Source organism: Plutella xylostella, chromosome 5 (assembly GCF_932276165.1).
Source record: "Plutella xylostella chromosome 5, ilPluXylo3.1, whole genome shotgun sequence".
Lineage (NCBI taxonomy): Eukaryota > Metazoa > Arthropoda > Insecta > Lepidoptera > Plutellidae > Plutella > Plutella xylostella.
This window is the reverse complement of record NC_063985.1, coordinates 2,499,599-2,523,268: the sequence shown is the minus strand read 5'-3', so window position 1 is coordinate 2,523,268 and position 23,670 is coordinate 2,499,599. Positions and strand designations below refer to the sequence as shown.

Below are 23,670 nucleotides of genomic sequence, written 5' to 3'. Positions count from 1 at the left end.
ATCTCCACATCCAATACTGCTAAATTGTTCTATCGTGGAAATAAATAAAAACGTACCTACCTACTACCTACAGTGCGACAAACTTATCTGTTCCAGTGACAGCGAACTTAATTGATCCATTTCTCATTACTTACTAATGAATTATATATTGTAAAAGATTAAATGGGTTTAGTAACACTGCGAGAGCGAATTAACAATACGAGCAAACTTAAAATCTTATAGAATTAAGAGATATTAGACATTTATGTGAGCTGTCACCGGAACAGATAAGTTTGTGGCACTGTATGTATCTGTAAACCATTTTTTTTTTTAATTTCACCGCTATTTTTTAGTAAAACTTACAAAGCGGAAACGGATACAACACGGCCACCATAGAGAAAAGAACAAGAAGATCCTTATCATTGGTTGCGCGGGGTCCGTTCATTTTTACATTATCTGTGTTTTTGATAGTGACAGAAACCGTCGTGTCAATCTGTGATCACATAACCTTAAAAACTTTGATTTCGTGTTTACGGAAATAAGTTTATTTTTATTCAATAAAATTTTCAATAATTCATATTAAAAGCACATAAATAAACATGTTATCTACGAGGTAAGATCTTTGCTAACCGTAGTTTCGTAGGGTAAAATTGCAAAGATTATAATACCGATGTTTCGAATTTCAGGCTGGCCCTGCGTCGGGACTTCAGGATATTTACGAGATGTTTGTCAGACAAATCTTCGGATGCTGATGGAAAACTCCCTGATGTTAAGAAAGGAAAAAAAGCTTTAGAGAACAGCGACAAAAATGACGATTCCATCGCGAAGACGGAGAAAATTCAAAATTTACTTAAAAATATGATGGTTGAGAATAAACTTAAAGAGAATGAGTACAGAGAAATGTTTGCCACGGCACCAGAAGTTCGTAAAAAACGACAACAGAAACCTGATGAAATTGAAGTTAAAACAGAGCAAATAGGTAAGTTAAGCTGTAGTTCACCAAGTTTGCACAGTCCATTTGCCAAGACTACCTAGTTAGTTAACCTTTAGCTACTCTTCAGGTAGTAAAGTCGGTGTGCAGTTGATTCAACTTTTATGTCCATGAAGTATAAATTATGCTCACACTTGTATGCAACAGCTAAGAATGTGAGGAACTATGCAACCAGGCTAACCTGCGGTCTTCTGCTCATTGCAGCAGATAGCATAGCAGTTCTAGCCTAAGTCTCAGAGATAATCATATTGTATACACATGTGGAAGTAATTAAAGTACATAGGGTTACATTTGGAATAGATTAGTGCAGATTTCTTCCCAATTTTTCCTTTAAAGTATTGTACTTTTAATGAATTTGATTCCTATATGGGTAATGTATATTGGTATTTCTGTGATTACAGAGGAAAGCCTGACAGAAGCTGCAGGACAAGTGGCGCAGGCCATCGGAGGAGATGTGAAGCAGACAGAAGCTGAACTCCTGTCTAAGGTTCTGGGGAAAATCAACCAATCATCAACAAGCTTGAGGTACCCATCATTACTTTCTCTACATAATATTTCTTGCAGCAGGAATAAATAATAACTGACAGTTTCACATAAAGTTCTGGTTGACCGAATGGTAGCTGAGTAGGTATTAACTTCATGCTTATCTAAAATTACCCAAATGTGAAACTGGGTATATGTGATCAGCATAGTTTAAAAGTGGAACTACATACTATATTTTACTGTGCTAGCTGTAAAACTAGGGGCTAATTACTCTACCACTCAACAATCAACATTACCTACCTAGGTATTTACATTTATTTCAAAGTTGATGCAACATAGGTGTAAATAAAAAAAAATTGTTCAGAAGAGAATTTAATTTTCATGGTTTATTTTACAGTGACTTGATTCTTGGCATGAAAGTGGATCGATCAAAGGACACAGATGGAAGTATGGAACCAGAGACAAGAGGCCAGCAAGTGAAGAGATTTGTTTCTAAAGCCAAGGTGCAAAGGGAGGACAACCAGAACCAACGATACAGCAAGGACTCTGTAAGGCCCAGATCCAAACCTACTACTAGAGAACCAAGAAGGTATGATATTTTTGTTTTATAAAAATAAATTACTATTAAGTGGTATGTCCATGCTGCAATTATTATTATGCTTCAGGAGTGTTTTTTTTAATAGTCAACTACTAATGTTACTCTTTAAATAAAAGCCAGATAAATTCTTTCATACTAATAGTGACCAATTTATCTGATACTCACATGTAACACAATCACAACTTCACACTATTCTGTGGTCTTACATTTTGACTCCATTCCTGAAAACTATAACCATTATGGATACTCCATCCTCAATGATACAGTTATAAAAACCCTTACTTATTATTTCCAGTGCATCACAACCAACCAAAGTAGACATATTCAGCGGAGAGCCCCTCGGCATCTTCACCACCAAGTCTGAGAACTACGGGACCACCCTGGAGGTGTGGGAGGCGCTGAAACAGCGGGAGCTGACGCTGGCGACCGCGCAGCCGCCGGCCAACTACTTCCAGAAGATGGCTCTGTGGACCAAGCAGGGGAAAGTGTGGAAGTTCCCTATTGATAATGAACAAGGTATGTTTAAGCCATCCAGCGCTATAATTATCAGGTAGCAATTAGATAGATAGATAAGTTATTCATTACTAATTACCCATTCTAAGATAAACTTGGACACATTGTGTGACGTTAGGGCCAAAATAAAGTATTTTATGTTTACCTATTTACAACAGTCATAGGTATATACCATACCTACTGCACAAAACAGTCCTGCATTATTACAAGGCGTGAGTGCATTTATATTCCATTTAATACCCATGGACGACCGAATGGCGTAGTGGTTAGTGACCCTGACTACTGAGCCGATGGTCCCGGGTTCGATTCCCGGCTGGGGCAGATATTTGTTTAAACACAGATATTTGTTCTCGGGTCTTGGATGTGCCCGTAAAATGGCAATAGGCCCGCCCCCTATTACATTGGGACTAACATAACACTCTGGCGAAAAGTGGGTGCAGCAATGCACCTCTGCCAACCCCGCAAGGGAGTACATTAGTACAAGGCGTGAGTGCGTGTTTTTTTTTTTTAATACCCATGTCGGTGGTCGATTCATTCAAGCTTATTATGGCCTACCTAACCCTATTAGCCACCATAGTGCATAAGAAGCGCTCGCTCTTGAGGCTGCGCGATGCAAAACTTTTGTCACATCTTAATTGCGCCCTGTGCTACATCTCCTTACATTTCGAATTACCTTTTAGGTTTAGAAGAAGAGAACGATGTCCACTTCTCGGAGCACATATTCCTGGACGCACACCTCGACGGCTGGTGCCCCAGCAAGGGACCCATCCGTCACTTCATGGAGCTGGTCTGCGTAGGACTCTCCAAGAACCCATTCTACACCGTCAAGGAAAAGAGAGACCATATCCTGTGGTACAAGGAATATTTTGAATCCAAGAAGGCCGTTTTGACTGAAGTGGGCGCATGGCCGATGAGCCAAGATAACAAAGAAACACAGACGCCGTAAATTATTATGAATTAGTTGTATTTTAGTAAGTATTACAGAGTATAGAAATAAAAATTCATGAATTGATTTATTATTTCTGTTTATTGCACCTATGGAAGTACACTTCGTTGTCGATTTTCGATGCTGCGTTACATACGTGTTAGTTTACATTGAGTTTGTCCTTTCCTTCTTACATATAACTACCTGTTTAAAGTGGAGATTATACATAAAAATACAAAGAATCACATCTTTGCAACTTACAATTGTAAAATACAAATACAACATGCATCTTCGATGTCTGAAACTACCTAAATTATATAAAATACCCAATTATATCATATTGAAAGAAGGAACTCGTTATATCTAAGTACATATTCTTACATTAGTCATCGTATACTTCATAAGCCTCCAAAATGTTTCACATCAAAAGTCGATACAAAATAAAAACAAAATTATGTTTAAAAAAATCACTTAAATTTGTACAAAGTTGTGACGGCATTTCATGATGCTGATTATCTACAAAACTTTACTTTCGTATGTGATACTTAAATATACAGTCTACGGTACAAAAATGAGTTACGGTGGCCGGCCTCACGCCACTACAATATTGTCAGGGCAATGACATTACATACATAGGTACTGAGAAAGATCATATAAGTAGGTACCTAGAAAATCTTCAATCCGAATTAATATTGCAATCCATTGCATTGCAACACATTGGACTATGTGCAACTTTTTCTTACGGACAGTTTCTATATCTCTATCTATCCATAACTGGCAGTTACTTTCATACGATTTTGACATAATCAAAAGTAACAATCTGTCAAAATCGTATGAAAGTAACTACCAGTTATAGATAGATAGTTATAGAAACTGGCAGTTAGATATTTCTAAGAGCAGATCTAGGGATAAACTAACACATAGTCACAGGTTATATAAAATACCTACATTATTATGTTATAGTGAGCAAATCTTTATCAGTTTATTTTTGGAAATAACGAATGAAGTGTATATAATTTCAAAAGCAGTGCCGAATTAAAAACAACAAGGAAATAACAGAATAATAAGAACAAGATTCAATTTTGGAAGACAGAAAATAGTAGGTACCTTAAAAGTACTCCGACCAAATATAAAAACACGATTAAAGTATCACTCCACTGAATTGGCACCGTTTGCAAAATTTGTTGGCTTTTCACGTGATAGTGATTGGTATAAAGAGTAAAACAACTTTTGTCGCTCACTATAAATACAACCGAAGCCAAAATAATCAACTTATGAAATAATTTGTGCATGAGCATTATCGTAATAATTATAAAACATAATAATGGAAAGAATGTAAACGTACAACTGGCAAGATTAGTGTCAGAATAAAGTAAGAATACCACAGTACAGACAGTAGCAGTGAGAAATATTGAGACTGTTTTGGGTCATGGATTTAAAACGATTTCTCACTATTACTGAATGTGATTAAATTAACAACCGTTTATAAAATAAATTGGTGTTCTAGCTGCCTTCAGTGTAGAATTGTACAAAGCAGCCTAACTCTTACTACCACTATTACCCATTAATCGAACTAATTGTTGATATTATCAATAACAGATCTTCAAAAAATGTTTCCTTATTCTGCGACCATTTATTGATACAGGATTAGGTATTAGTTTTTGTGGTCTTATTGTTTTCTTTTTCCTAGATTATTCTTCAGTTTGTCTAAATTTCTAAAATAGACATTTTTCATTTAAAATTATGATATCTAGGATTAATTGCCTACTTTCTGATGAAGAACCGGTCTAAATCGGATCATGTTTTTAAGTGCTTACACTTTTGAAGATCTGCCTTTTATTATAAAAAAAATCTATCCTACTCATAGCATTGTAATTAGTTATGTACTAATTATATTATTATTATACAACAACGGAATGATATAGTCAGGTTGCGACCGGAGCCCATTAAAAAAAAAAAGTACTGTAATATGCTAAAAGTAATATAGTCGTCTGTATTGAATTGAGCGAGTACTATAATTAGTCTTAACGTTTGTATTCAAAATGCTTACTTTGTAAATATCGTGGCAATTATTCAATTAAACTGGAGAGTAATATGGTTATTATTATGGATACTTTTAAAGATTGCTTTGCAGTAGGCTCCTGCCAACATATTGTCTTGGAATGGATGTTGAATTGACATCGCATCTGTGGACGGCTGTTTACGTTTCTTGGCGCCCATTTCAACTTACATCACCTGAAATTATATAAACATTATGTTTATATCAATTAGGTATATTAGGATATTTCACGGGCTTGTGTCGAAATATAAATAGGTGCAATCATTGACAAACAGACTTGACTCGATAGAGTATTAGAGACTAGTTATATTCATTGGACTTCACGTCGCCATAATAGCGCCAAAAATAATCGCGGCACAGTCGAAACGTCCCCCAAGGAGGCTCCTTTCGTGCGACGTAGTCCTTGGTAAAGCGGATGATAGATGTAGGATCAACCCGGGATGGTAGTCTATAGTTTTCTCTGAAGAAGTAGGGTCAACTCGGGGCAACAGTATCTATGCTACCAATAAGGAAAGAATACGGGGCATTGGTCCGGACGTAAGGAATGACGATTGTTGTCAAAAGCTGTGAGGTCAACTCGGGGTGCAAGTATATTATCGTCAACCGAAGTAGGGTCAACCCGGGGTGGTTTTCTATAGTTTTGTCTGAAGAAGTTCAGGTCAACTCGGAGCAATAGTTGTGTGAAGAAGTAGGGTCAACCAGGGATGGTAGTCTATAGGGTCAACCAGGGGCAACTACTCACCTGCAGTATCTGGCTGGCCTCGAAGGCGGTGCCGGGCAGCAGCACGATGGGCGCGGCCACGCGGCCCGCCTCCACACACACCATGTTGGGGAACTCGTCGTCTCCGAAGTCGGGGATCTCTTTCGCGAACTCGGACCACGGGTTCCAGATCACTGTCACAGGTGAGGTAGATATTTGATTTATTAAAAATATAGAAATTTCATTCTAAATCAAATTCACAATTGAAGTGGGTAATAATTGATAATATTGCTTCCGACTGCAAAATTACCTTACATAAATAGTAAATATGTTTAATTATGACTGTAATCCTCGAAGAGTTAGTCAGTGGTACTTGGAGTATAGATGGTCACAACCCGTATCGCCGTTTTCGGAATGAATACATCTATGACAGAAGTTTAGTATCCAGAGCTATTGTGACTACTTATCAATTTAAATGAATATAAACCCACAGCAGATCATTTTAACAGTTTTTCCATGCAAACGTTACCTGCTAGAGATTGTTTTAAGCAATAAGGTCGCCTGTATACAGTAAGTACTGTTTTTAAGTATAACTTTTGTATTATTCTACTTCTAGTGCAAATGTAATCCACATACCGGTATCCGGAAAGTTGTACTTCTGTATCCGCATCTTCCTGCCGCTCACTACATTAGTGATGATGTGCTCCTGCATCGTGTTCTGGTAGATGCGGTCCGTCCACTCGTTGATGGTGACCACCTCGCGCGTCTCCTGGTACACGGCGCCGTCGCGCGTCTGGAATTATGGGGGGGTTGGGGTGAGTTGTGGGGTGTGTTTAGGGGTTTTTTGGGGCGTTTGGAAGGTGGAAATTTGGATTGAGTGTGAAGGTAATGGTTTGATTAAGCTGGCTAAGTATGTATAATGTAGAATATGATTGTATATTGCAGAAATTACAAGAAAGTTTCGTTAAATGACAGTTCATGGTATATTTGCTTGACGAAATACATTACCTAAATATATGATTTATATTTGTATATATTTGTAGAGCTGTCATACAATCGGTACGATCAATGCAACAATATAGTGTCGGAGTGCAATAGGTACCTTACTTCGTGTTTCGTCAAACTAGAGAGGAGCGTCAAACCTACTATTAGGTAGTTTTGTCAGTAAACTTCATAATTATATGAAGTTTTTAGTCTCAAGAATGAACTCTAAGGGTGCGCCCCTAAGCGTTTTTTTTTTTATGGTGACATTCCGTTTCAGGGATTTTCACCCACAAACAGCAACACCCACCTTATCAATGAACATGCAGCCGTGCATGCCGGTGAGCTGGCAGCGGCGCACGTCCGGCACCTTGAAGTACGTGTGCAGCAGCAGCTGGCACGAGAACGGCAGCTCCTTGCTCGGGTTGTACACGCCGATGTTGAAGTGCAGCTCCTTCTCGCGGAGAATTAGTCGGTAGGTCAGGCGGAATCTGCGGGGGGAGAACATGTACTGTGTTGGTACCATCAAGAATCCATGCAGAATAGATAAATATTGTAACAACTCGTGTTTGCCTTCATTGGCAACGACGGATTCCCCGATAGTACTTGGTTTATGCTTTTTTATAAAAGGATACATAAGACATTCTAAACAACTTTTGCTCTACAACTGGAGGTACATTCGAGGAAAATTAAGTAAATGATATGTAAGTATATCTAAAATTTATAAATTAAATTCCAAGCATTTTATATACACCCAGTATACCTATATTTACATCCGGTGCAAGTGCAGTATTCAACTCCAGCTTCTGTTTACTTTGTAAGTGGCCATATAGTTATTAAAAACTTGCAAAGCTATTTTTAAAGGCAGCTCCTCAAAGGAGGTTTTCATTATAACCAGTTTGACGCGTTTGTTCTGAGACGTCAGCAGCGGGTGTCCAGCGAGTAGGTGGAAGAGATATGTACAAGAAATGTAATGTAGGCTTGAGGATATACCGGATGTACTTTTGTTAGTTACATAAAAGGCCCTTAGGCTGTTTTCTACATCAAGTGATGTGATTAATATCTATAAGTCAAATCAATAACGAATCTCTACAAACCATTACGATCTATGCAATAAATGCGGACATGAATGACAATTACCAGAGCTGGACTAGCTCTCGTAGCCGTGGTTAGGCACAAGAGACCAGACAAAAATTACTCACATCAGATTAGACTGGAAATGGAAGATTTCAATCTCATTCCTGTAGCAAGCAGTTTTGCCCTTCCGAAAGAAGCATTCCGATATTCATGAATAAGGGGGTAAGTTTATACATGTTAAACTCACGAACAGCGATTGTTTGCTGCCAAGAAGCGACTACAGAAATATGTGGTGTGGACTTAACATGAGGAAGCTTCTACCTCAAAGCTATATTATATTATGAATCCTCTACTCACTGGAAGTGCCACATGGACCTGGTGAAGTCGCTGTCCATGAGGCTGAAGACGGCCTCCACGTCGCCGCTGGGCAGCCGCTCGGGCATCTTCTCCACGTTCCAGCGAGCGATGCGCGCGAACCCGTGCTGGGGGCCGAACGCCCATTGCCCGAACTGAGCTGTGGGGACATAAGGTATTAGAGTAGAGGTTCTCGAACTGGGCTGTGGGGAACAAAAGGATTAGAATGTGCATTGACGACCGAATTGTGGTTAGTGATGCTGACTGCTAGGTATGCCGAAGGTCCCGGGTTGGAACCCGCGATCGGATGGCAGTATGTGTCGCTGTAAGTGTCCCCACATACCTACTATTGTTGTTTATTACTGTGTCTGTGGTCTTCGTCTTGTAGAGACCTCTTAAACTAATAATAAAAGTTTGTTTTCACCATACTATTTTATTTAATGTAATAAGTATTATCAGGGTGTCCACTCAGAATCCTCCAAAAAATTCCCTGACTTTTCCCTGACTTTCCCTGACCATTTCAAAAATTTTCCCTGACCAGAGATCAAAATAAACAAAAGTTTGATTTGAAAGTTTTTAGTGAAGTAAAATATTAAGCCGAAAGAGACAAGAGTGACTCGGGCAGATCATTTTGAACAACATGAAATTCTAAAAAAAAAAAAGATTTTCCACACAAACTTTGCTAGACAGGTGAAGTTATATGAGAAAAAAACGCGCGTTTCAAAAACACGTAAAACAAAAGTTGTTTAGAGTGATCACCTGAGTCACTCTATTTCGGCTATGTACATCTACCACTATTGCAACATTATGTATAGAAAGCAATGATAAATAAGTACCTACTTATTTTTTTTGTACAACAAAGTTATAATACCTACTTTTATTTTGCCATAACGTGTAATTTTTTTTTGTATTTGCAAAATTGAGAATATGTATATATAAATATATACCTATTTCTCATACAAGGCTAACTAATAAGTTTAGCTCAACTATTTATGATTAGTAGTAACATTATTTACTTAACTGTTATTTTATGTAATACTCATAGCATATTGTAGGTTGTATAAATAATATTTTATTTAGCTTAGTTTAGTTTCGTGTTTCCAGTTAGGTTAGTATGTTTGCATACATAGGAATCATTTGTGTTATACTCTGTTACCAATTAGTGAAAACTATTAATTGGCTTTCAACTGTTTATATTTAGTGTAAAACTGTTAAATTTTAGCTGTAAGTTTTCCATAAAATAAAATAACCAAAAATAAAATATATATTTTTTTTCTATTTTCAAAATGTCATTTTACTTTTGAAAAACGTCATTTAAAGTTTGGAAACTCAAGCTGGATACACTGATTATTATTGCAAAAGAAGTTAGTTAGACCTAGTTAATTTTATTTAAGCACACTAATTGATGGTAGGATTAGTACAGGGTGCTTTGAAGAAATACGCCTCCTCATATATTTTTTTTCAAATGAGAGTTTGGAATCAGCTTGTACTAGCACCTTGTAAAGTAATGTTAGGACTTTCAAACCCGAAATAACTCGAGTAAAGAGTGTTAAGCTTTGTAAATACCGTAATTAATTAAAATAAAACAAAACCAAAATCAAATATTTCCGTATGGGCGCGATGTTTAAAAAAAAAAACATTAGGTGCCGCGTGGAGGAAACGCTTCTGCATGCGCTCCTGCTGCCGTGGCAAATTATGAGAATTGATGAGTGAAATGAGCGCCGATACAGCGCGTCTGCACCAACACGTTATGTGGGGACTTATTTTTCATCACGAACTCTTAAAACAAAAGTTGTTCAGACTGGCAAGCAGAGTCACACTCTTTTGAAAAAAAAAATATTAAGGAAACATCATTTAACTATTTAACAAACTATGAACTGAGTCTGGAATCTCGCCTACGAGATTTTATTTTATAATTTACGTCTTTTACGTTTAAAATAGAAGAAGAAAAATAATAATTAGTAAAGGAAAGAGCTACAATTTTGCAAAAATATATGCTTTACTAGTCATTTTTCCCTGACTTTCCAGGTGTCCCATCAATTTCCCTGACTTTCCATGACCACCTTGAGCTTCCCTGACTTTTCCCTGACTATCCCTGACTTTCCAGAAAGTGGACACCCTGATTATAAGGTGTACGTTTTTCAGAAAGTTGCAAATTACCTAAATCATGGCATAGTGTTAATACTGCTGGACGGACGAATATAGTATTGCAATTTTAAAAGGACAAAATATATTTATTTTTATTAGTTACTGAAATAATATATTTCACAATAACTTTTTAAAAGTTGGGGTAGAATACTTACGAAATACAAACGGTATTCCTCCCCGTATCGCTCTTTTGCCATCAAAGACGGCTTGTTTACTGAAACCAAAAGAAAAACAAGAATTAGATTTAAAACATTTAAAGAAACCCTTTAACCGACGACATAAAAAGAAAACCAAAAGAGGAAAAATATTTCATAACGAAGAAATGTACAAAGTTTAAGAAAATGAAAAACTTCGAAGGTTTTTTGCAAAGAAACTGCGCAGACAACGGGCAAGTTTCTAACTAATTCGTAATGAAAAACTCGTAATTAAAAAGGGAGTTTGGCGTGGAAGTTGGTCGCTATTCGCACTTCGCATTCCCTGCCGCGTCGCAGCTCGGTGCATGGAGATGTATAAAATTCATTCATAGAAGCAATAAAAGGTAATGGCAGAAAAAGCTCCGTGTCCATCAGACGTGCATATTGCTGCACAGTATGCGGCGCACGTCCCGACGCCGCGCCGGCCCGCGGTGGCGTCCACTATGCGACCATCAGCATTAAGCTTCGCCTCACGTGGAAACAAGATCAATTTTAGCGGTTGCATTCCAATGCGGCCGGGAGACACCGCAAAAAGCACCCTTATATTATAAATGCATCAGTGGACAGCCCGGCCCGAACAAAAACGGACGTCAACCGAGCCGAGTATAAATTATTTATGCCATTTTTAGCATTTCGGCTGCGACGGGCGCAGTTGGACGTCGCGGAGACGCGTAGATTCGTATCGGGACACCGGTAGCTCATCGCTCACAGGCAGCACGGTCACGACGCCATCCATCAACAAGCCATCCCCATTCATCCACGTGATGCTCAGAATAACTACCAGCTTCCAATCTTCGCAACTTAACAGGTTCCTATGTAATTAATCGGCCTTTAATCTCCACTCGGCGACGTAAACAAAAGCAACAGCCAATTAAAACGCCTATATTAGAAACAAATGACCGGTAATGTCTGGGTGTAATCATAAATAACAGTAATAAGACAATGGCACATCGCACCGAGAAATGACGAAAATGGCGATGCAATTTCCATTACTCATGCTGAATAGCCATCAACGTCGCAGCATGCCAGAAGAAATTATCCATGATCTTTATGACCATCCCTGTATAATGAGTTTGATGACACCTCGTTAAAGATGTTAAACAAAACAAATTACAAACTAAGGAAAATACATTCAAATGAGGAGTTCTAGATTGCTTCTGTTCCTGTCCTAAGTCGTCCGTAGACAATCGACATTTCTTTTTGAGCGGGACTAGACAAAGTTTTAATTACGGATTCCAAACTGGATTCCTGGCCGTGCACTCTTTGCCGAACATTCTTGATTCGGCCGAGCTACTTTTTGCCGCTCAAAATGTTGGTTTAGCAAACCGGAGACACCGCGTCGGCCGCATCCTGTCCAGTTTCTGAAGGAATTTCGGGACATTTGCGAAGTTAATTAAAGATTGTCGATTCGCGCCGAATATAGATAGTTGTTAATTGAATAATTGCAGTCGCAAAAGATCCATCCATTATGGTCAAGTAATTTGATATAATGAGTGTGGTTCTGATAACTCCATCAATGGGTTAACTGGTGAAGATTAGAGACAATAAACAATTAGCTGTGTGTAATTAAGTTTGAACCGCGGCGCTAATCCGTTCACTATTGACAGGGCCCGCTTGTCGTTGATCACAATATTGTACAAAAACCGGCACCGTTGTTCCCGCGGTGCACTCCCAGCCTTATTGTTCGTGTCGTTCATAAAAATACATAATATACTTAATACATTATTAATTTTATCTTATTCTGGGGTACAACGCGTCTCTACTCCGATTCTAGTAGATGACGCCTCAAGAAAGATCATCTTCGAAGTTTTGCACCATAGAACAAGGCGGACTCGGTGTACTTTTTCACGGATCGTGTTCGATACACACTATGAAGATAGCATCATCAGCAGGCAATGCCAACATGATGTAGAGTTTATGTATACAGTAGTTTACATGCAAAAAATAAGTGACAATCGTATGGCATCTTCCCTGAACCTTGCAGTAGAATAGTTCAACTACATCAGAATAAGCGTTTAAGATATGAAGCTGCTCATAATTCCCAACATTGTTGCTGTTTTCTGTGAACCGCTGTGGGATGCGCGGGCGCACCACGACGCGCGATAAGCTACCTTATAATTACTACACAGAGTAATTTACAAACCATTGCAACCTGTTCTGCCCATGAATGGAGCTCATACATATTGATTGAACGGTTTCTGTCGATTTGTTCAGCGGAGAAAAATGGAAGCTCAGTGCAAATTATAATCCTTAATTAACTCTGCATTTTCTAATTATTTGAATTAATAGACTGCAGGGAAAAACTTGATTAGATATGGTATTTAAAGTTCATGTTAGTATCTACATAATTGTTTAGAAGTAGGTAGGCAAAGCAAACCGAACCGCCGCGCCGACGGAACCTATTGACAACGACCACGACGACGTGAAAGAATCAAATTGACTAGAAAACGTGTAGAGTTTTCTCTCAGATCAAAAAAGTTCAGCTCATTTTCCCAGGCAATATTTTCAGTTTGATAATGTTAAAATTAAATTTGAGCCTTTAGAATCGACATCAGTAATTAATTTCCATAAAGGCTTCTAATAGATCTAGTGATACTCGTAGTCCGTAGAATTAGATAGGCATTCCAGAAGTATGCGTTTACAAGTGTTCATGATAATTGAACAGCAAAATATCGTTATCAGGCTATAAAATACTTCAAAGGACAAGTAACTCGTCAAGTTAGTGTCTGAGCCTCATTTGTTACAGTTATAATTTTATCTCGATATCGCATCGCAGGCAACAAGGTATTTAATTAAACATTTCAGATGCTCCCTAATACAATAATTGGATTAACTTCTCACGCGACAGCAGCGCAATAAGTTTAATAAACATTATAATATTAAAAAGTGTATAAGGGTTCTAATTATTTTAACCATCGGACACTCGGGAAGGAAAAAAAGAGGTATGAATAATGCAACAAGAATAGAGGAGCTACTGTAGGCGATGGGAGTTAATGACTCGGAGCGTGTTACTTTGACATATTAAGAGAAGACCTCAAACTGGTTTCTAGAAAAAACTGAAGGGATGACTGCGATAAAGGCTGCCTACTTGTATTGTAAGGCTCGCGACAAACCAGCGATGTTTGTGTAGCAACTATTTTTCTCGGTCGGGTCGCTAACAGAGAGTAGCACCAACCCCTTGGCCACAGAAAGTGACAATACATAAGGCGACCTTCTGCCCTCTGTTGGCCAGAAAATAGAACGTAGCGCTTTGGTAACCTAGGTGCTTGGAGTGGTTGCTGAGATTTGCATCCCGGCTGCGAACATTGAAATGTGCCAACTAATCCAAATATTGAGCATATTCGTCGCTGAATTTTTAACAGATGTAAAAATCGCAAAGTTTTTTTTTCTTTATTTACGTACATTATAATAAAGGAATATTGCATAGGGATTATTATTATATATGATTATTATTATTATAGGGATTATAGATAGGTACTATTAGAGATCATAGAAATGAAATTAATTTAATGCAATTTGTATGCATGTATATGTCGCAGGCAACTGGTTTAATCTCCTGTTTGATTGAACCACTAGCCCGTTCATTGGATGGCGCTATTCAGTTGTATGACTAAAGGACAACTCGTCAAGTCGTTGATTGTAACGTTCGACGTCTTGACTGAACGTCATTCAGCGAAGTCGTTGAATGGGATATAGTTTAGCCACTTTGTAATGTCTGGTTAGGGTGAACATCACCAGACAAGAGTCAACAAAAAGACTATGTTACAAAGCTCTTACTCGTATCTCACAAATTAACTAATAACAACAATAACAATAAACGTACCTTCATATTGTTGTTCATAATTATCCAGATTCGCCACTTTTTTTCTTTGAAACTATTCGCCCGCGGCGTAATAATAGGTAAATCCATGTTGTCACACTATTTTAACACAAATAACGCACTTTAAAGCTAATTTATTTGCAAAAAACTAACAATATAGGTGCTTTTTGTGTCAGCTGTTAGCTGTTAGACGCCATATTTGTTTTATTCACCACCTGACTGATTTTAAGTCAGCTAACTAGTTGGACGTTTTGTGACGCTTGTACAATCAACGTTCGGCCTAGTCATACAACTGAACAGCGCCATCCAATGAACGGGCTAGTGGTTCAATCAAACAGGAGATTAAACCAGTTGCCTGCGACATATATAAACTTAAATACATACCGTATTTCCGTTGCAACAAGGGACCGTATCTGTCGCTAAGTTGCTCAATAAAGTTGCGCGTGTGCCGCCCGCCCGATACAAATTAAAGGTCGCGTTATTGATGGGGACTTTATGCGACAAGTCTATAAACTAGCAATTAATGCGAGCCAACACGCAGCTGAGGGTATCAAGGTATACATGGTACCAAGTATATTTGATGAAAAAACCCAATAAAAGTGAGCTGAACTAGTCCGGCCCGTTAGAACAATTGACATTACAAGCATGCGCGCACATCCATTATTAGATTGACATTCAGTAACGTTAGTTCTCAGAGAAACAATTGAAGTTTAATTAGTGTAATTAAGATACCAAAATACTAAGTGCGACACGTGTAATAGTTTTTCGAGAGACTTGCATAATAAGGTTAACAGGATATGCTGTTAATTTTGTGACTTAGCTTATTTTGTTTTAGTAAAGAGATTTTTAATTTTTATTATATTTGTATTACATTTTGTGTTTCCGACATAATTATCCTGTCTACCATTATAATTTGGTGATAAAATATTGGAAACTATGAAATTCTCCTGACGGTTGAGTGATCGTCTATCGATCCATCGAGAGTCGATCGTCTCGTTAACCAATCTCATAACCAAGTCGAGTTTCTTTAGTAACCTTCGGAGTCGCCAGGGCCAATGAAAGTCATTTAGGCCAGTAGTCTCAGTACGCCTACTTGTCTATTATATTATAACAAAGGAACGAGTGAGTACTATGTAAGTACCATGGATACGAGGATAAGCTAAAGAAGAAGACTTCATAGCAATTTTTACTAAGTAAAATATTCGCTTAATACAAGCAATACAAGATCCGGTATGTTACTAAAATTACCAAAACTCTACTAGACCCGCATCGCTTTGAAATGAATTTTGAGTAACAATAGCTGATGCTAAATTTCTGCTTCAGCCATCTTGTGGTCTGTTGTGTGCATTGATAGATCAATCACGTTTGCCTTTTTTAAATAAAGGCTTATTCATATTATTTTTATGACCTTACTTTATACGCTGAGTTTTTTGCGGATATCGGCCCCGGTACTTATAGTAGTTCATTAGCAATAAGAACATACATGACACTCGATAAATTTCATACAAAAATCACCAAAATAATCGCCAAACTGTAATCGCTAATGTAATCTGTACTTTTTTGAGTCCACACTGCGTTGTTTGCACAAATCTTTTACCGCATGTGCAACGAGTATCATGTGTATTGTGGAAGAGTGTACATCGAATACATTTATCTGAATGATACATACAAACCGTCACTCTTGACTCTAGCATTACGAAAACGATACACATTTTCTGGACTAAAGATTCACCACTCTATCGCTATTCTCTCATGTCATATGTCATGATATTTAAAAATATAGTAATCATTACCTAGAGTGACCCTCCGGAGACAAGACCGCGTGGGCGGCGCACGTGCCACCACATTTGAAGGGAGCTTCACTGTTCAATTGAATTTCCGTTTTGTGTTTGGAAATCATTTTTCTCTATTATATAGTTTAGGACTCTGTACTTTTGTATTTAGGCACCCAAAGCCTGATGGATTATAGCGAAACATGAATTCAATTTTAGCGTGGGACGCCCTTTGTACGTTCTGGGCTAGACAGACGAATTTGGAAAGTAGGTGGTAGTGGCAGGATGAAAAAATTCGAAGATAGGGCATGTTCTTGCTATAAAATTATAATTTCTACAAAAAACTTTTATTTTATTTAATCCTATAGAACCATAAGGTATCTGTAAGATCTACAAGAGTATTTAGAGTGGAAAACATTTTAAATACGACCTTAGAGATTGAATTTAATTACTCAGTACATTTGATATATTATACTTGCATTTAAATTAAAACCAGCCATAGATAAAGTGGTTGAAATACCACGGTGTGAAGTCGATTCTGTACGGATAAACATCACGCAACGCATTTTATCTTGTGTGTGAACAAAAACATAGTAATACATAACCTAAAGCTGGGTATACAGTATACACTATGTAATGCTCTGACCTGCCAACGATTATGGAAAATGGTCGCATTATCGCATAACTTTCGCTGAATCGATTTTCATGAAACATGACAATTAGACCAATTATAACGACCGATCAGTGTGCTGAAACTGATGACTTTTCAATTCCCATTCAGGCAGACTATATTTGTTTAAAGACTGATATTTTCAGTCGAGGATTGTAAGATTTGTAAGTGCTTGAAGGGTTGCAAAATATTTCCCTCCTATAAGGAAAGCAATAACAAAAGGCGCAAGTGAGAGCAGAGATAAAAAAACCTAACCCCTTAATTACTATCAAGTGTGTGTTAAAGGTGAAGTTATGGATTATTATTTCGGTACCTAATTAATCATATTCATGAGATACATAAAGCTGTACTCCTTATCGAGCCCCGTGTACTTATTGATACGAGCAGATCTGAATCATACATATATAATACCAACTTCCTCATACATACATAAGTACGAGTACCTACATAACATTAATAATATTGTGGCAACGTCAATACGTGTATGTAATTACATAACTTATTTTAGTCAGTAATGGCAGGTCGAGATGTTAATGTTGCTAAGCAATCAGAGGTGAATGAAAAAACTTATAAAATTTTTCAAGAGTCGTTAAATTTTTCGAGAATATTGTTGGTAGATAAGTATATCTTTAGACCATTGTAGTTATAGCCTAGATCACAGTCTGTAAACTTAGGTAGTGTGCGATAAGTCTACAAACAAGCAAACGAATCGGAACGGTAGGATATGAAAACACTTGAAATGGCTTTCAGTGTAACAGTTCCGGATTAGCATTTTTCCAGCAGAGTAGAAAGAGAGTGCCCACATTTGGCTACCTCAGACAGGCTATACAGATACTTAACGAAAAATGCACAAAAAAGCGTTATCTTGTCCAGCAAAGCTAAACAAAGCAGACGCAATCACCCTAAATAAATGTGAGCTAGCAAAGACAAGTGAGTCGCTAGCCGAGGCTGGGTCCAAGCGGCCGGCGGGGGCCGGGGCGGGTCGAGGGGCGGGGGTCACTGCGGCCGCAGATGCTCCCGACAGCCGATTAATGAGGCACCCACCCCCCTCGGCCCAGCACCACCATTTAACAACACCAGATAAGCCGATTACACCTCAACTTACGGACAAGACTAATGTCAACCTCTTTGTCCGAACTGTTAGGAAGCTGTAGCGTGTACCGGATGTTAAAATCCCAAGTCGGCCATTTTAGGTAATGCGGCGCGAACTCACGCTAAATTATACAATCCGTCAGCTGTTCCCGAGCTCTCGCGATAGATCATACGCGCGCCTTGTACGGAGCGCGCGATGATGTCATCGCGTGCGCCGCGAGACGAACGCAATTAGCGAGCGCCCAAACAAAAGCTATCACGAACTGACGAAAATTATAACCAGGTAACAGCGTGGGACGCCCATGATGAACACATTATGTGTTAAATAATTTAGATCTAGATAACACCAACAATCGGAATTAATTTAAAACATACGTGCGTCAATCGTGGATCCACCAGATCCCGAAACAGATAGGATAATACCATAGGATAAGCATATTTGGGTATAAAATTAAAATACAATGTTTAAAGTCTGCTAATTTACCAGGAAATTGCGTCAAACCGTGTAAAGAAGACACTTAATTAAGATGAATTATTTTCCAGGCAATAATTACGCGACCCGGTACGGTTAGACGACGGCGACGCTCAGATAAATCATGTCTGAGTTAGCGAGCCTGGATGATAATTGTACTAAATCACTGCAATCAGACAATGAATATTTCAAGTGGGCGTTGCTTGGATTATACTAAATTACAAATTGGTCCAAAGCCGAGGTGGGAATAGATAAATCTGCGAGATTTACGGAATCGACTTGTTCAAAGTTTATTCCGTAAGCTAAAAGGTCCACTTGAATATGCGGCATATGTTTCGGACAATCGGTGTTAGATGTCACTGGAGAGGGGCAAAAAATAGACCCACATGTGTTGGTAGTTCGGGCGGTAATGAGGCAGCACATGCAGACTTGTGGACGCTCTCAAACGGAAGAAATTCGTGCGAACTACGTCTGTTTCAATCACTTTAGATTTTAAGAGGCTGTGATTCGTCTGTCTCGCTGTGAGGAGGCTATTGAGAGGAATCAATGGCGTGTGACCGGCGGATGACGAGGTCGCCGGGCCGTGGGTGACGACGGCATTCTTTACCGGTAGTCTTGTTTCATTTTGTTCAACGTTTCGACACGAATCATCTCGACGCCATCTGATGCAAATGACGGAGCGATCGACGAGCCAATATGCGGAAGATTCAACTCACTGTAAGAGGATGTTTTACAAGGAATATGTGCTGAAAAGTTGTAGAGATATGAAAATGGGCCATAATCAAAATATTACAAATGAAACTTAAGATAGATATTTGTCTTTGTACACAAAAACAAGGACACGTAACAAAAAACATCATCAACAGTTATGCTCAAATGCCGGGCTTATCGCTTAAAGCGTTTTCTGCCATACAACCTTTGGGTAGAAAGATATAATAATATAATCCATGTCAAGTGCGACAATCTCATTGAACGCAGGGATCAACGGGCGACTGTTGGCTGGCATTGTACAGCAGCAGCATAAAATTATCTGAGCATTAGCGGGTTGCGGGCGAGCGGCCGGCCATTTGTCATCGCGGGGGGACGGCGGCAGACGCGCTCACAAAAACAAGACGCGGAGAAGAGGGGCGGACCGCAGACCTTAGGGATGGGCACGGAGCTACCGAATGTATGTTTCACAAACGGGTTCCGAGGCGAGAGAGCTTTCGCAACGATATTGCGGTTTAGCTTCCTATGCCAAAGCAAATAGACATTATGCTTTTTATAGCTTAGCTTAATGAGAGTCATAAGGCGAGGTAAGAAACAATTTGAGCGCGGAATACGGTGTTGTGCTCAAAAATGAGCAGACAGACAAGGGTCACGTCACCACAGAAAAGGCGCAAAAAGCACAACTACAAACTATATCTGATATTAGAGGAGCAGCCAGCGCGTGCCGCCGTTTTTGTGAGACCGAGGACCGACGACGCGATGCGAAATTAATCTACGGACTCTCATTCAGACTGAGAGCGGGTTATCACACTCGGTGACCGGCCGAGCATTAGCTGGCATAAAATCGGCCCCATCATTCTTTTCATCAACCCGACTCGGGCATTTTAAACATTCACCATTACACAAGAGAAAAGTTACGAAACAGGGGCGTGAAAACCGACATACCGATGTTTTCAATCTGTATCATTAATCAGCACAAAATTAGGAGGGTCTCGAAAAGATTGTAGGCCGCAGCTTCCGTGGATCTTGTGTGCCGTATAATAAAAACAAGCTATTGGCACACTACTTATTAAGTTAAACTGTACACGACCTAAAATTGCCGACATTAAAAGTGAGGAGTTAGATTAGAAACATGATTGCAGTTTTCGACAATTAATTCTGAAAACGATGTTCGCACAGCGTTAGCGTGTGGATAATTTAATTTCCAGTCCCTTTATTAGACGTGTGGTCCGTGTAGGAGGCAGGGGCTGGCAGGGGGGCACTCTGTCTGTGTGGAGTCATTAGCAGCAGTCGTTTGTTAGAGCCAGCGCAACCCGGAGACGAGTTTTTGTCTCCGCCAAATTGCATTTGCCCAATACGCGGCTACCAAATTGATTCCGCATTAATTGAAATAAAATTTCTGCGCGGGATTGGATGTTCTAATTATCAGCAGTAATTGCTGAGAAGTGTAGCTATAGGTGGGGTAGTTTATCAGGGGTCGAGGTATAGCCGCCTTTATCAAGACGATAAAATATTATCTAGATTCAGATATGTATACGTCACATCAATCAATCTATCCTATCTTAGTTTACTGCTGGATAGGCATATGGCCGCAGCCAGGCCTAAACTATGTTTACCGGCGGTGTCTCTAATGCATTTCACCTCAATTTAACTTTATCCCAACGGACTTAAGCTATGAAAGAAATTCATGCTTAATAAGTCTTACAAAAGAATTCAGGGGTAAAGTGCAAGTCAGCTTTATTTTTCTTTTAAAAATCACGATGTAGAATGATATGATAGATGTACTTATGATAAACTGATTAAACCTAGTGGTGAATCATTGCGCGTATTTAAATGAAACAGCATCTGATTTAGCATAATTGAACAGATGATCGTAAATTTGGATTGAGCAAGGCTTTCAGTCAGAATTTTGAACGCGGTTCCTTTACAAGAAACTAGTGGGAAGTACAGACAATATCTTGCTGTTTAACTTTGCTCCATAAGTTTCTATTTAACTTTGAACCATGTATCTTTGTAAATTCGTTTAATATTTAATGTATTTTATGCCAAATGCAAGTCTGTACATCATTGAACCCTTCAAAGGGTTTGCAAGCAAAAGGGCACCTCTATTGTATCGTATGCAGAACGGATATTATAGATTCACGGTCAAATGCGATACATTACATTGTCTTACGAGTAGATGTTTATCAGCAGGATATCTGTTGCGGTAATGAAATTTCGATTAGGCGTTGTTGTTGGCTACTTGGTTCACAGTAGGTATTATATCGTATATTAACTTCAGAGTTTTTCTTTTGAGGGTTTATTATTTGATATAGGATTCACTTTGGGGCCATAAAAAGATATTTTATTTTACATTAGAACCCAATAGTTTGGGGCGTTTAGTTTCAGTGTGCTAATAAAAGACAAATAAGTAATTTCTGAGAAATATTGTTAGCTGTAGGCAAATTTTAGTTAATTTTACGTAAATCTACTTTTTTACGTTTAGTTTACGAACACATGTGACTTTAGACTTTTAAGAAAATAGTAGGTAATCATTATGATTATTCTTTACTATTTTATATTATGCAAAAAACTTTTTATAAATTTCCACAATAGCATTTACTACTAACTATTTCAGTTTTTTCAGGTAAAGTTAGGAGACTTGTATGTATGTACTATGGAGTGCCAGTGCCATAGTGTGGTAGGAATCTACATTTATTTCAATCTTGACACTGTTGCTGTTACCTTATGAAGTATGTGCTGTAAGCATTTTCTACCGGTCAACCCACATGAGGTGCAAGATTATATCTTAAATAATTATTGTAATTTAATTTGTGGAAAAAAATCTGAGTTCATTATATCAAAATAAATATAAGAGAGTAAACCATGTGTTGCATCAATGTATGTTGCCTCTCTAACCATCTTTTACATTCAACACTATTTAAAAAACAATATTTTTGAAGCAGCATGGGGATGATGGGATGAATCTAGGAAAATCCCTCAAATTCTGCGGTGGCTAATATGGGTAAGACACAACAAAAAATTTAAGGAAGCAATGATTAAATTGATTCACAAGAACTGTAGTAGTACACTCATTAAGGAGGAAGGAATGTACCCTTTCAGGAAGTAAATAAATTAGATTCTTACCTTACAAATAACTGTTCTTGATTATTAACTCTCCATGATACTACCGTAGCTCCTAAAAAAGAAAATCAACCTTTTAATATTATTATAATGAAAAATTTAGGTTTTCGGTCCAAAATCCTGAAGCGAATGTTCATTATCTAGCTAGTACACTGGCTACTAGTAGTGAAGTATGTTCATATAAGTTTAAATTCTGATGAATTAATTAACTGTATGATGGAGTTATATACCTATGGATATTTTTTGTGTGTTTTTCAAATAGCAACCTACAATTTAAAAGTAAGTACAGCATTACTTCCTGCAATCGAATAGTCAAGGTCAGTAAGTCTCTCATACAACTTTTGGTACTTCACAAGTTGAATGAAAAAAATACTTAAGTGTAAAATAAAAGTTAAATGAGTTTAGATACTTAAATAACGTCAGTAGTTAACGATGGCTGGAGTAAAGGTTAATTACACCGAGTAATAACAAATTCAAATATTCCGCGCATCTTCAACTTAAATAAATAATAATAAAACTTGAGGTTATGGAGATGTTTGGGTTTTTTCTTGACACACAGGGACATAATTAAATTAAATTAGCAAGCCGATTATATGATTGCTATGGTTTTATTAAAGTGGTGCAGGTACTTACCGAAAAGATTTACGGTACAAGTTGTATTGTTGCCCCTATCAAGAACGACAACACTCGTCGCTGCCATTTTCCGTTTGACAGAAATTGACAGGCCGAAACACAAACGAAGCCTACTACTAGTGAGGGGAAAATGCTTGATGTTTCAAGAACCTTCGATTATGATTATGATTAGACTATGTGAATCAGTCGACGTGAGAGTGAATAGTTTCTTATACCTGTACCATTAAAAAAAATCATTTAATATTAGGAAATGAACATAATATGCAATAAATGAGCATCAGTTAACGTTAAGATATTTTATAAATTAAACCGGTTTTACCATTTTCTATGAACGCAGCCATTATCAGCCAATCACAAAGAGCCAACGCTGTGCCGGCA

At 38.2% G+C, this 23,670-nt stretch overlaps 2 protein-coding genes across 2 annotated transcripts; one reads left to right on the top strand and one right to left on the bottom strand.

Annotated features, from left to right (window-relative positions):
- Window positions 1-432: 432 nt before the first annotated feature.
- Window positions 433-3,576, top strand: LOC105391394 (28S ribosomal protein S31, mitochondrial). The gene is made up of 6 exons (XM_011562863.3): window positions 433-592; window positions 666-958; window positions 1,372-1,495; window positions 1,851-2,042; window positions 2,347-2,567; window positions 3,245-3,576. The coding sequence occupies exons 1-6, from the start codon at window positions 579-581 to the stop codon at window positions 3,508-3,510; spliced, it is 1,110 nt and encodes a 369-aa protein (XP_011561165.3). The 5' UTR covers window positions 433-578; the 3' UTR covers window positions 3,511-3,576.
- Window positions 3,573-23,414, bottom strand: LOC105391405 (glucose-6-phosphate 1-epimerase). The gene is made up of 8 exons (XM_011562873.3): window positions 23,293-23,414; window positions 22,663-22,714; window positions 10,964-11,022; window positions 8,664-8,820; window positions 7,540-7,720; window positions 6,885-7,041; window positions 6,291-6,442; window positions 3,573-5,724 (listed from the first exon to the last, which is right to left on the bottom strand). The coding sequence occupies exons 1-8, from the start codon at window positions 23,357-23,359 to the stop codon at window positions 5,716-5,718; spliced, it is 834 nt and encodes a 277-aa protein (XP_011561175.1). The 5' UTR covers window positions 23,360-23,414; the 3' UTR covers window positions 3,573-5,715.
- Between the last annotated feature and the right edge of the window lie 256 nt (window positions 23,415-23,670).